At 38.7% G+C, this 15073-nt stretch overlaps 1 protein-coding gene across 13 annotated transcripts in view; it reads right to left on the bottom strand.

Moving 5' to 3' along the window:
* Window positions 1–15073, bottom strand: part of Mff (mitochondrial fission factor) — a 35292-nt gene that overhangs the window by 3249 nt on the left and 16970 nt on the right. For 5 of the 13 annotated variants that reach the window (XM_057751999.1, XM_057751965.1, XM_057752016.1 and 2 more), the window contains 5 exons: window positions 12875–12963; window positions 11116–11190; window positions 6432–6590; window positions 2949–2981; window positions 1446–1505 (listed from right to left, as the gene is read on the bottom strand). In XM_057751999.1, coding sequence (XP_057607982.1) covers window positions 1446–1505; window positions 2949–2981; window positions 6432–6590; window positions 11116–11190; window positions 12875–12963 — 416 coding nt within the window. The remainder of the gene's footprint in view (window positions 1–1445; window positions 1506–2948; window positions 2982–6431; window positions 6591–11115; window positions 11191–12874; window positions 12964–15073) is intronic. The other 8 variants (XM_057751990.1, XM_057751982.1, XM_057752032.1 and 5 more) reach the window with 8 other exon arrangements.

Here is a 15073-nt window from a genome sequence, read left to right on the forward strand (position 1 = left end):
GTGTCAAAAATATGTTGGGCATGGTGAAGCATCCTTGCAATCCCAGTGCTGGGGAGGCAGAGACAGGAGGATTCCTGTGGCTTGCTGGCAAGCCAACTTAGCTCAATCAGCAAGTTCCAAGCAAAGTGAGAAACCCTGTCTCAAAAACCAAGGTGGATAACACTTGAGGAATGACACCAAGGTTGACCTTTGGCTCTCCATGCATATGCACTTGCAACCACACAGATACTTCCCACCCCCTGCCATACACAAAGGTAAAGGAATAGACATGTTCATACACATCAACACATACACACACACCCCACAAAGAAAACCAGTCTTAACAAAGAAATAAAGTATACATGAAAAATTACCATTTTAATACTAAGCCAGTTTTAGAAACCTAAAGATAATTTTTATTTGTAAAAAAGTTAAGATTTCATCCTCAATTTAAAACAAAAAAAAAGTATGAAATTATTTTAAACTAAAATTGCATCTCTCAGAACTAAAAACTACACTCACTGAAAACACCTTCTCAGAAAGTTAAATGGATTTAAAAACCAACAGAAAATTGTCAGGGGAAACCAGTGTGGCCTAAATTAAGATGCAGAAGAAATGAGTAAGCACAGTGGCCAGGGACATCAAGGCAACATGAATGAGATTAACAAGACATGGATGGTTCCCTTTTCTCTTTTACAACATGACAGGCTCTTCTGAAGAAGAGAAGAAAAGTTAGCAATTCTTAAAACTGGTCTGGAAAATTAGTAACAGCATCAATTAGTGACAGCATCTGTCTTCTGTGTCCTTACAGAAGACAGGGGAACTCCTTGAAGATTATGGCCCCTAAGACCACATTTGTATCTGCCACTCCTTGTCCCTTCATGACTTGGGCTTAGCGTATCTGATAATATGAAAAGGGTAAATACAAGAGACAAAGGCTTAGCTCAATAGGTGATAAAAAGTTATGTACATAAAACAAGATTTAAGATTATATCTTTTCTCTATTTTCTTTATAAATCTACTACAATACTGACTATAAAGTATATCAGATATTCTTATTATACCACGCCATACTTTTTTTTGGGGGGTGGGGTGGGAGGTGTTGAGACAGGGTCTCACTGTGTAGTTCTGGCTGACCTGGAACTCACTATATAGATCAGGCTGGCCTCAAAATCAGAGATCCACCTGCTTCTGCCTCTTGAGTGCTGAAATTAAAGGCATATGCCACCATATCCTACCATAATTTTTAATATTATACAATGTTCTCATACACTGATGGACAAATGTCAGGACTAATTACTGTCCCCATTCTTAGCAAAACAAAATTTTTCGTAAGAGAAAGTTGCAGAGGCCTATGTTGTATACATGTATACAATCATGGTTATGGCATGCATTATGATGTCCTACACAATACAAGCTCCATCAAATCTTTGTGTCCTTTGGTAATCACAAAGTCTCCAAGTTACCTGACGTTGTCATGATGAGGATTAGAAGTGGCGGCAGCTGACCCACCACGCAACACAGGTCTAGGGCAGGTTTTTGCAGAAGACACAAGACAGAGTCGGGAAACAGAGTACAAAAATAAAGCAAAAACAAGACAAATAAAAGTCAGATAGGATTATATTGTATGCTTCAGTACAATATAATAACCCTCAAATGGTTTGAAAATCTGTTTCATATGTCCTTCCCATTTTAAATGATTTTCATAATTTAACACTTCATAATTGAAAAACAAAAGAAACATTATGGAAAAATAGCACCAACATATGGTGCTGTTTAAAAAGTGTAATTCCTCTTTTCCAACTGGAGAAAATATAGCCACTAGCAACACTAAAAGCATATCAAGAACCTGTTAGTAGCACCTGCATGATCATGGTTGTCATAAATATAAACTAGGAATTTAAAGAAATACCCACTGCCCACAATTCCTTCCCTAGGGCAGCTGTGTCCCGTAGGGAGACAGCAGCATGTGAGTGTCTGAGCTTGAGACAACCACGAGTGACATACAGGGCTGCTGCAGGAGGACCGTGTGCACTGGAAAACTTTGTGGGGCTTTTCATTTAGTCTCAGTCCATGCTCTGAGGTCAGAGGACAGTCAGTCTTCTACCAGGTTAAGGTGGAACCTTTCCAATTAAATTTGTTAAAATCAAAAAACATATTCTAAAGCTGCACCAGCGAATTGTCTTTAAGATAATAATCAGAGAGAGATGAGAAGAGGTTCCGTGTACGGACATTCTTCTAAGCCAGCAGGTTTGCTTCACTGTATGTATACTGACAACCACCACAGGGTTTGAAAACACATGTTCTATCTTTTTCTGATGTTGTAACAGTTGTGGAATATAAATCACCATTTTCTTTTCTGCTTTTAATTTTTTCTTTTCTTTTTTGACAGGGTCTCATACACCACAGTTTGGCCCCAAGTTATGTGGAGTTGAGGATGGCCTTGAACTTCTGATCCTCCACACCCCACTTCCTGTGGAGCTGGAAAGCAAAGCTTGGCCCTTTCAATGCTATCAAGCACTTCAACTGATCTACAGTCCTAGCCCTATATGTGACTTTTTTTTTTAAACAACTTAGTTTATAAAGGAAAAATTTAACATTGAGTTTCTGCATGCCCTCAAGTAACTATACGCACCAAATAAGGATATATTTGGAGCTCAGAATGAAAGGGCTTAAGAGACTCGAGGGAGAGACAGGTTTGGCTCACTCTGCTCGCTATAAAACATGTTGAAGCACACATTCTTCAGATAGGTTTTTAAGTCTTCTAGTTTGTGAAGAAAAACTATGTACTGCAGTTACTTAAATTACAAAAAATATGAGAATGGCTAATGAAATGAAGCCAGTTCTGTGTATTTCCTAAAGGGTTTTAAAGAGTGTGTTAATATGGACAAAATGATCTGCCATATTGAACATATTCCACCACAGAGATTTCCCTTTTACAAATGCAGAGCGATAAACAATACAGTTACCTTTCACAACGTATCTCATTTTGTCTTCTCACACTGGCAATTGATACATATAATATAAAAGTAAATTAGACAGGTATTTGGCAAAATTAGAAACTTCATTCAAGTACCAGTTTCTACCATAAGAATTATTTAATATAAAAAAATAGTTCAATAGTGTATTTTGTAGTTAGAATAGCAAAAGAGAAGGAAATGCTAAGACTACCAAATTTTAGTATTAGTTTGTAGACTGACATTTTTGAGTAAATAAATGGTCTAAATTAAGAGAATGCATTTCTTTTCTACAAAATATCAACTATTATAGTAATTAAACAGGCTGATTGGAGGACCGAGAATTAAAAGTTATAACACACTTCACAATACTCTACGAACTGTAGTCTTCCATGTTACATATTTTATGGATACTTGCCAAAAATAGAAACCTTTCATATATTGGTTTCTTATTCCACTCATTCAAAATCTAGTACAGCCTGCTAAAGAAAAACTAAAAATAATCAAGCCACCCCCCTAAATGCTTATGTACAACTCATGTATTAATGCTTAAACAATGTTTTGCATGTAACAGACCGAGTTCTCTAGAAGATGTTAGTACCTTACACTGAGAATGAGATGCATAGCTCTAGCAAATATAGAATAGACGGGCACGTTCTGCCCAGCAAATGACAAATCTTAACAGTGCTGCACTGCAGCCAACTGGGTAAGGAACACCTGGTGTTTTGGCCAGTTTTCCAAATGCTCAGCACTAACTGTTGTGTATGAACTTTTGTAATAGCACCTAGGAAGTCACTTGGTTTATGTGCTTAACTCTGTTTAGATTACTTGAACCAAGTTCACCAGAGGAAGAAAACCCCGTACAGCATACAGTGCCACTTAACATACAAATTAAAATGAGTTCGTATGCTGGGAAACTAGGAATCTGCATCATTTTACAATAAAAAACAAACAGGAAGCTCTTACTTTTTCTGACAAATAGTTCTAGTTTAAACACGCTACATTTAATGTGCAGTCCCAAGTGCAAAGATATTGTATTAACAAAATAGCCAAGAGCAATAACACAGAAAAGAAAAAAAAAATGATGAAAGCAAGGAACATAAAAGCGCTGAACACTGTTTAAGAAGTCTTATTTTATAATCATGCAAGTAGAGCATTATCCAAATTTCACATTCCCATTTCTTTGAAAAATTAGGCCAACGTTTTCCATAGCAGAAATAAAAACTGATTTGACATTTTAAATTCCGATTAAACTTTGTACAACTAAAACAGAACAAACAAGCAAACCCTCTGCGTAATGAAAGCACTCGTGAGACTGAGGAGACCCTCACTTTCTGGGACCCCAGGTACCAAGTGATGGGATTTATTGAGGAACTCAAAGACATCTGTGTCTCCCGAGTGCTGCTGGGATTAGACATATGCCACCATGCCCAGCTCATTCTTGATTTTTGACTCAAAGTTCTACTCTATGCCCTAGGTTGGTGTTGAGCTCAGGGTGATTCTCGGCTGCAGACTCCCAAGTGTGGGAATTAAGATGTGATTCACCACATCTAGCTCTTTCTTCAATTTCAGAAAGTTTATTTGGGTTAGTATGACAATTTGAAGTTATTATAATGTAAAAATAAAATATAAACTCACTTAACGTTCTAAATAGTTTTTCATAGTAAAAACATAAATTTTACGCTGGTAAGATTCACATTTTGTATACTTGAACTTTAGGCTTTTTTTTTTTTTTTTTTCAGCATAGAGGAAAAAAATCCACATTCCCCCAAGTGCCACATCCCTGTATCTGAGCTGTGGATGTGCAGGAGGAGGGAAAATAACAGTGGACGGTAACTCTGTCACTTAGTGATGATTTCACCTACGTATGATCTAGACATCACTTTTTCATCCAGATGTCTTCAGTACAATAGCACTGGCCATGTAAATTCTGACTCTTGAATGTAATCTCTCCTAAGGAGTACTATAACGAAAAAGCTAAAGGTATCTGGTGGAGAAAAAAAATGGTTTGAAAGAAGAAGGTGGAAGCAGTCTTTATCAATCTGAGCTCCTAAGGCCAGTGCTTTCTGGATCTCCTGCTATACCAAGAAAGCAATTTGAAGCAATCAGTCCACATTTTAAATAATGGTGAAGGGCAGAAGATTTGTGTCAATAATCTAGTTAGCCAAGTATAATCCCATCTTCACCTTCTCATCAGATGAAGAAACGGAGGCCCAGAAAAGAGACACTAGTTATATGCTTAAGGCCGGCATGCAGTTAGCTGTTGAGTGGCAGAATCAAGAATGAATCTGAGAGATTCCCTCTATCTACACCATTCCTTCTGAACCCTGCTGTCATCGCTTCCAAATAGAGTCCATGAAGCTTCAGAGAGCAAAAAAAGGGACTCAAACCCTTAGAGGAAAAGACACAAACCAACAATTAAAAAAGTGTATCTCTATATACATACGGACATAGATATGTACAGTAATTCGTTCCTAGTGCCGTAGGCTTCAAAGCTTTCTTCACTACAGTGTGAAGTTCTATGGCCCAGTATGCACCATTCTGTTAACCTCGGGAGACAGGATCTGGATCCAGAAGGCCCTGGATCAACAGCATGGGTAGCCCAGACACGAATGACACAGGCGAAGAGCTGAGAGGACTAAAGGCCCAGCAAGAATAAGTTTGTTCTGAGCAAGCCAGAGACACCAGGTTAAGAAATTAAGGCTTAATTGTTGGGATTCCTTCAAAAATGCAAACACTAACAGTCTAATAAAATGAAGATAAAAATGCAAACACCGACTTTCAAAGCCACTAGACCAATGCTGACAGCTGGAGTGAAGCTTATCTGACTTTCACATGATGTCAACATAGCTCTGGGAGTCCATCTTTCTAAAACACTCCGAGTTAATGAAGTGAGACAAAGGTATTTTAAACGATGAGAAAAAATTACTGTTTAAACAAACTGAAGTATAATTCTAATGATATACTTAGAGATGTTCAAAAGTGAGGTATTATCTCTGAATATACTGAAAAATACCAGCATTATCCAAAAATAGTAACAGCACATAGAATTCTAGTATAGGCCTAGAATCCAGAGCTAATAGAAAAGTATACTGGGAGCTACAGCAACATCTCCTGCCTTCTTCATTACTTCACTAGAACAGAGAATGAAATCAAAAGACTGAAGACAACTAGTGTGTTCAGTCCAAAGTCCCTGCACCATGTCTGCAGGTGGAATTGAGCACTCAGAATAGGTCAGCAAAGCTTTTGAAAAATGTTGTTGCCCTTCCTACGTGCAGAACAAAATGCCTTTTACAACTGAAAGCCAATGTAACCTTGTGAAATGTGAAGTTTGGACAATAATTTCAAACAAAAGGAAAGCAAGCAAGCCATTTCAAACCATTGCATCTTAGAAAGAGACTAAAGGGAGCAAACAAAAAAGACAACACCACAGTCCAGTAAGTAAGGAGCCAAAACAGACGCAACAGAGCAGCAAAGCCGCTGATGGCTAGTCACCTGCGATTTTCATCCAGCACATCCAAGATCTGCTGGTAAGCCCTACGGGTAGAAGACTGGATAAGCGACAAAATGCCACGGGCAGAGGAAAGACTAGCTCCATCTTCAGGTAGCATATGGGGAGGACAGACCCGAGTCTGTGGTGGCGATGGTGTCACACTGTTCACATAAGCACAGCAAATGAAGAGAAAAACACTCAAGTCAGATTTTCATAAAACTTCAGCAGAGCAGTTTTTAAATCTGTTTTTTTGCCCACATTTCCCACCTTCACTCAATCTATCTTAAGAGAACAATGAAGCACATGAAGTTAAAAAACATTTTGAATTTTTTTTTTAAAAAGCAGCCATGAAACAACACCAGCCGGTTTGTAATTCTAAGTATCAACCTGAGCGGAAAGAACAACTGGGAGGGAAAGAATTCAGTAATGAGTGTGCTCAAAGCTTGGTACAGGAGAAAGGAGGCACGGTTTATTCAGAGTCACTCATACATAGCAATTCAGTAAAGCAAACACCTGAGAATCAACACTGCCACGACTCACAGATGATAGAGTGGGACCCAGGATTCTGTATGTAAATATCAACCTCTAAACACATGAATCTAGCATGAGGACATAAAGACATCATTTCAAATACTTCACAAAGACAAGGAAGCAAGCTGAGTTTATGATGGGAAATTAATTAAATCATGAGCTAAATCCTCAAAAACTGTAGTTGCATTTTGATTGTTTAATTTAATTAGCTAAATGACTAAAACATAAAACTTCCCAGGATTACAATGGGAATACAATTAAGGAAGACAAGGCATTTAAGTTATCACGAGGGCAGATGAACAACTATTTCTTGGCTTCCCAGCGACAACAATTCCTTCTTTAAGAGCTGAGATTCACAATTTCTTTTGGTGAGCTGAGCACATTTAGACAAAGCTATTTGTATAGTTCTGGCCTAAATTCTTAATATTTATGTTGGTATATTTAGAGAGCTGTTTAATATTGAAGCATGAGACATGTAACTGACCCGTGGACTTGAGACTTTTCTCTTTACAGAAAGCCGAGGCTCGATAGTTTCAGGCAGCAAAACTCACTAGGGTGACCTTGTTTTTAATTTTTGTCTTGCTTTGCTTCTTGTGACAGGGTCTCATTCTGTAGCCCTGGCTGGCCTCAAACCCAAAGACCTGCCTGCCTATGCCCCAGCAGGATCTAAAAGTGGGAACCACCAAAGCAAAGCTATTTTTAAAATAAAACAAAATCTCTAAGTTTAGGAACAACTTTCAATATCTTCATGATCTAAAGAGAAAAGTGCAATAAATATGAAAACTGTACTTTTTTCCAAAGACTACTTAGAAGAGAAAAATAAGCTAAATCCTAGCATATACAGAAATTCTAGAACTTAGCCTAACAATGTCAAGACAAACTGATGTTTTTAAATGCCAGTAGAGACTGGAATTCTTCTGGGTAAAAATACATCAATGTATAATCACTCACACACACACACACACACACATCTGATATATACCTATATATAAATATCAATGTATAATCTTATATATACCTACATACACAAATAAAAATAACAATGCATAATCTGATTCATAGGACTTGGCAAATCCCACAATAAATAGTCCAGCACAGCTGGGGAAAAAGAAATAGAAGTAAGCAAACAAAACCCCCAGAGCAGCTGAAGTGCGGCCTATGTGGGGCTTGCACATAGACATCCTCTAGACAGAACAAGGCCTCAAGTGCCTGTGTGCAAGAAGCCAGGCTGAGCGCCAGGGATGGGACTGTAAACTTAAGTTCTGTGTCACTATTTACTGCATCCTGGAGATATTGGGGAGTGGGAAAAGGGGGTAAAGTTGAGGCTCACAGCAGAAAAACTCCTAGCCGAGTCCCCCTTGGGGCTAAAACACAGATAAACTGACAGAGATGGAAAGACAGACTGATATTACAATAGTGGAAGAAGGAAATCCCAATGTACACCACCGCCACTGAGTTACAGGTTTGGGAAGATTACAATTCTTGATAAAGCCAGAAGCAAGACTGGCCAACTTTCATTAGGCAAGTTTTACATTAGCACTGTTTCTGTTTCTGTGATTTTAGGGTCTACCACAAGCATTTCTATATAGCCCATTAACAAGTATACCAGCTGTAGAATTAGTGTAATATTTATTTTTAGTATTTTGAATTATAATCTTAAAGCATTGATGTCAATGGATGGGTTCCAAATTTATAATAAAGTTTGATGGATTTTTCTCCATTAAAATATAAAAATATAAAGTTATCTACTATTTAAATTCAGAAAACAGGCTGAGAACATAATTCACTGGTAGAGTACTTACTTAGCATGCCTGAGGTGAGCAAGTGGAAGGAAGTGAAGAAGGGAGGGAAAGAAAAAGCAAGAAATGAAAGAAGGAGAAAAAGAAATCTCAAATACATACACAGGAAATGAGGTGGTCATCTTATAAAATAGTCAAGCTTAAAGTAACTTCAAATTAATGGCAAGGAGTTCTCAGGATGGAATGAATAGAAGGTTGGATTCTAAAATAATCTACAAGTCCTCACTATATTCTTAATGATAATTTTAATGCATATAAGGAAAATCAATCAATAAAAATAAATTTAAAATAAAAACAACTACATATGTCTTCCAATTCTAAGATTCTATGATCATATGAAATGTGATATGGTCATAAACAAGAAAAAACTTATACAATCTCTAACTAATTTAACAGAAATATTTACATAGGACAGTAAAAGATGAAATAAAATCCTACAAAACAAAACAACATCTTAAAAAAAAAATTTCCCCCAGTGCCAGGGACAAGACCCAGGGGCTTATACATGCTAAGCAAGTCTGTCCTTTATTGAACTACATTTCCCAGATCATGAAATGAAATCATTATCAATACTATTAAAGATACGTGATTAACCAGAAAACAAAAGGATTTTCTGGCTGTTCCAATTTAACTTCTCACTTGTTTACAGGGCACCTCACGAACAGAACAGGAAGGGTCACTTCTATGCTGATTAATTATATTGTAACGTGAAAAAAATCTTAATTAGAAACAATAATTTAGCAATTTTTATTAGGAACTAGGAGAATAATTTAGCAACTTCAGGTATTCTTGTATGCATTTTAACCAATATATTTATTTCATTGAGGACAACAATGACAAAGAGAATAATGCTACACTCACAGGAGTTCTAACGTCCTCCTACTGGAACCAACCGTGAAGGGACAAAGCGATTTTGGAGTTAGGTTTTCATCTCTGCCCACTTAGTTACATTTTTGTTTTTATTGTTTAATTTTGACTAGTCAACTATTGTAGAAAATACAAACATATTGTAAGGCACTGAAGTCAGGTCTTTAAACAAATATCACGTTATGCATAATTTAATAAAATGCACTTTGATAATTACCTGTTTCTCATGCTATAAAACAGCAAACTCTCAAGTTTAGTATCTCACACAGAAGCTTTGAAGTTCTGAAGCAGCACTCATGCTCACATGTTATTCCTCGCGCTCACAGACTCTGACACACAAGGTTAAATAGATAGTGGCTAGTCAATGTCAGAACTAAATGAAAATCAGTGACTTGGAGCAACTCATTAAAAGAAAAGTTTAAAGCAGGAGAGCTCTAGCCACAGGTTTTCATAGAAATGATGCTTCTCAAACTGTGAGGTTAATTAATGTCTTTGATGAAGAACTAGCCTCTTTGAAAAAGTAAAAAGAAAAACATTTTCATTGAAACACAAACTCCCATTACATTTCTCTGGGACCTTTATTTTTATTTTTATTTTTTGGAGACAATATCTCAGCATACATAGCTTATGTCTGTCAGGCTGGCCTTGGATTCACAGAGCTCTCTACCTTCCTCTGCTGGGATTAAATGTGTGTGGCACCACACTTGGCTTCTCCGGGACCCTAAATAGAGAGAACTATAATTTGCTGCTACTATGACTAAGGCAATTTAGTAACTCGAATAAGTACAGAAAGAAACCAGAGGAAGAGATGACCAGCCATCAGTGTGCAGTGTGGTTTCCTTTGTTGTGTGGGAACAGCGCTGTTTATTTGTACATGCATGTGTGTGTGAAAGCTGAGTACTGAATCTAGACCCTTGCACATGCTGCTTGAAGTTTTACACTTCATACCAAAATGTTCCACTGTCAAAGAGTGGGCAGTCATTCTTAGACACTGTTTGTCATACTTATAGAAAACAAGAGTTTAGTGATCTCAAAAGATTGCTCCAAATACAATTTTCTACAGGGAAACGAAATAAAACAAACCAACCAACCAATTTCAGTGACAAGCCACACTTACGATTTCATTTTTCTCTGGATTAAAATAAAACAAGAAAAAAACGTTGAAATGTAAAAACATGACTGCTAAGTGTAATCTGCAGAGGACTCATAGGCCAACCAAAGCAAAATACAGAACAGAGAAAAGGATTTGCTCTTTATGTACAGAAATTATTTCATTTTCCTTTCTTCTATATCCCAAACCATATAAAACTTCCTTAGAGTTGCCCCCCAGTCCCAAAGAATACAATGACAGTTTGAGAAATCCTGAAGAAGTATTAGAACAGAGTTAGGGTATTATGTGTCAGTTACGTGGTAAAACAGATTAGTATTAACATAAGCCTGCAAAATTAAAGCAACCCCTACTTGGAAAAAAGAGCGGATAAAATCTTACGTGTACTCCGGTGCAGAAATCGATGCCTGGAACCTTGAAATTTTATTTCTTGGGGCAGAATCTGATCTGTGCCACCTTAAATAATAATTACGTTTCTTTTACATATTCAGCTTTTATAAATGAAAATGATTCTACTATGATTCTACTGTCACAATTCATTTTTGTGCCAACAATCAACCTCACTGCTTCTTAAAAGTAATTAAGGAAACAAAGTTCCGGCCCATTTAAACTTTTCTTCATGAGCTGTAGAATAAACTAGATTGGAGGCAAAGGGTCATGCGAAATAGTCTGCAATCAATCTAAAAAAATAGGCTAAAGTAGGAAGAGCTCAACAATTTCTGTAGCAGATGTAACTGTAGCTGTATGGATAGTTTCTTGCTTACCAAATGAACAAAGCCCATTTTATGCACATCATACAAAGACCTAAGGTTAATTAGACATAAGAAAGCTCTAACTAGGAATTTAGTTATAAATAGTAACGATGGTATGAGAATGGGCAAAATATCAAAATCTTTGTTTTTTATTAGATATATAGAAAATGCCATGAAGGCAATTTAAAGAGAATAAAGTATTGATTAGCTCTTAACCTTTGTGTTATGAGGAACTTACATATAGATCTTTTTCCTTTATCTTCATCTAAACTCTGCCATCAATACAATATACTTTGTAAAAGGTTGATATAATACTGAAGTAATCATGTTTTAATTTTAATGATATAAAAGGTCAATTAAGAGCCTAAACAGCAAGTCACAATTTAAATAGTAGGAAAGCCTACTAGAAGATTCTGCGGCCTTACAACTACACAATTACATACAGAAGGTAACTGGATTAGAGCTGTTTTATCCACATTAGCCATACGACTAAACTGTGGTGTCTATTTACTATGTGTATATTTGGAAACAATTTTAGAAAAATGTGTTTCATGAATCTGTTGACATCTGCCAATAAGATACCTTAGGAAAACAGACACTGAATCATTAATGGTTGAGCCTTTCAGATAGTCTTCCATAAAGGAGGCATATATTCATTTTAACCTAACTTCTTCCTCTGTGATCCTTCAGGATAACTCCAACTACCATGAGAGACTCCAAGTCATCAAAGAACTCAACTTTTCCTTGCATCCACATAAAATAACAAAAATTTCAACATAGCAAACAAAAACTTACATTTGGGATACAACTTCACTGATTAGGTAGAGATGCCAGTGAATTTGTTCATATGATTTCTTTCAAAGAGAAGACAAAAATAGTCTTCTTTTAATTCTGATTATTAACCCCAAAGAGCCCATTCTGCACCATTTTGCTCTGAAGCGAGGTCTCAACTATAACTTAATATGGTACACTGTAAGAACAGTAATTGTACTGTGCTCTAGTTATTCTGTAAGCTCTCAAAGGAGACGTGTCATCGCTGGATGTTTGCTGAGTTCCCAGAGAAGCTAACATGATGCTTGACATCACAAAGGGTTCCTGATGAGTTCACGAAGACTGACCAAAAAGTGAAGGAGAAAGAATATTCAGTTTCCTTAAAAGGAACAGACACACAGAAGAGGAAAACAGGACTAAAAAGCTGTCACAACAGACAAAATTGTTAGATTGTATAACTACAGAAAGTACAAGTACAAGGTGCTATCCATCGATGTAAAACAGATTTTAAAAACTATGAGAATTATTTAGAAAAAGATATATATAGACAAAATACAGGAGAAAATCTACAATGACTTTTCCTACAAACAAAGCTACAATGCTGTGATTCTACTCACATGGAATCATTTCTGACCAGCTGTCCATTCTGGCGAACAGCATTCTCACTCATAGAACGTTCTCTTTTTAGCCTGCCAACTGCTCGGATCTGTTAAGGCAAAAACAAAGGGAAGGAATGGAATATTCTTAGTAGCTTAGAAGCTATTTAGCATAAAAAAAAAAACCCACAGGAAACTTCGTCCAAGACTACTCATAAAAATACAAGGAGCTAAGAAAAGCCAACCAAGAAGCAAAATCTGTACATTACAGACAGGTAAGACTTGGTCTAAAATTTTCATTTTCCTTTCTCTTTGTGTGTGTGTGTGTGTGTGTGCTGACATCAACCTCTGGCCTCCACATGCATGTGCACATGCATACCTTTTAAGGTTAACGCAAAAATGTAACAGCCATGATCAAGTATATTTTATTCATGCATAGCGAGTACTACTGTGTTGGTTTATAAGAATCTGATTGGGACTTGTCTGCCTGCCTGCCTACTGTAGCAGCCACAGCTGGCTGCTTTCTTTAAAATGGAATAGCTTTTCCACATGGGAGGGATGGAAGGGAAAAGCTGCTTTGCTCCAGGCTACACCCCGGAAGTTGGGTCATAAGCCCTTTTATGTCTAGATACACAGCACACAGCACTAGAGACGACACACACAAGCATTAATAGCCTCCTCTAGTGTATTCAAACTCCAAGCAATATGCATAAACAACAAAAGCCCTTTTATACTTTTGTTTACTGGTTCTCTAGACTTGTATTAAACCCATCACTACTTTAAAATCTATTCATTTGCTTCTTCCTTCTGCCCCCTTTCCTCTTTGGGCACATAACACCATCCAGCTCAGTCTGTCTGGCGGCTGGGGGCAAATCCTCAGGGCAAGTAGGCAGGCGAGACTCCCTTTGTTTCTCCGGCCTGCCCGCACCAAGCAAGCTTGCATCCAGAACCCTTCTTCCTTCTGCCCCCTTTCCTCTTTGGGCACATAACACCATCCAGCTCAGTCTGTCTGGCGGCTGGGGGCAAATCCTCAGGGCAAGTAGGCAGGCGAGACTCCCTTTGTTTCTCCGGCCTGCCCACACCAAGCAAGGTAAGGCCTTTGTTTACAAACTACCCAACCTGCACGGAGATCTGATCTAGGCACCAGGAGAGACAGCAGCGGGGTGAGTTTGTGACCTGACCGGCGGCGGCGGAAGCAGCCCTGGACAGGGAACTCTGAAGTTCCTCATCCCCCACCCTATACTCCCTGGGCTCCCTGCAGGGGCTCTACACCCTGCATACTGCCTCTCTCTTCTTGTCCCACCCAGCTTGCATCCAGAACCCTTCTTCCTTCTGCCCCCTTTCCTCTTTGGGCACATAACACCATCCAGCTCAGTCTGTCTGGCGCTGGGGGCAAATCCTCAGGGCAAGTAGGCAGGCGAGACTCCCTTTGTTTCTCCAGCCTGCCCGCACCAAGCAAGGTAAGGCCTTTGTTTACAAACTACCCAACCTGCACGGAGATCTGATCTAGGCACCAGGAGAGACAGCAGCGGGGTGAGTTTGTGACCTGACCGGCGGCGGCGGAAGCAGCCCTGGACAGGGAACTCTGAAGTTCCTCATCCCCCACCCTATACTCCCTGGGCTCCCTGCAGGGGCTCTACACCCTGCATACTGCCTCTCTCTTCTTGTCCCACCCAGCTTGCATCCAGAACCCTTCTTCCTTCTGCCCCCTTTCCTCTGTGGGCACATAACACCATCCAGCTCAGTCTGTCTGGCGCTGGGGGCAAATCCTCAGGGCAAGTAGGCAGGCGAGACTTCCTTTGGTTCACTGGCCTGCCTGCACCAAGCAAGGTAGGAGCTTTGTTTACGAACTACCCAACCTGCACGGAGATCTGATCTAGGCACCAGGAGAGCCATCAGTGGGAGAGCCAATCTGGGTACCAGGAGAGCCGTCTTTGGGCACGGAGATCTGATATTGGTACCAGGAGAGACATCACTGGAGCACCAGGAGAGCTATCACTGCAGGGTGCATCACTGGGAAAGTACATCAGTAGGCAAGGAGACCTGATCCGTTAAAAGAAGATCCATAGGGGAGCATTCGGAGAAAGAGATGGGCAGGCGCCAATGCAAGAATTCACCCAACAATCTGAAAAACTATATGAAACCACCAGAACCCAGCGACCTCACAACAGGAGGACATGAACACCTTAATCATGAAGAAGTAGATAAAACTGACTTTAT

This window comes from Chionomys nivalis, chromosome 2 (assembly GCF_950005125.1).
Source record: "Chionomys nivalis chromosome 2, mChiNiv1.1, whole genome shotgun sequence".
Lineage (NCBI taxonomy): Eukaryota > Metazoa > Chordata > Mammalia > Rodentia > Cricetidae > Chionomys > Chionomys nivalis.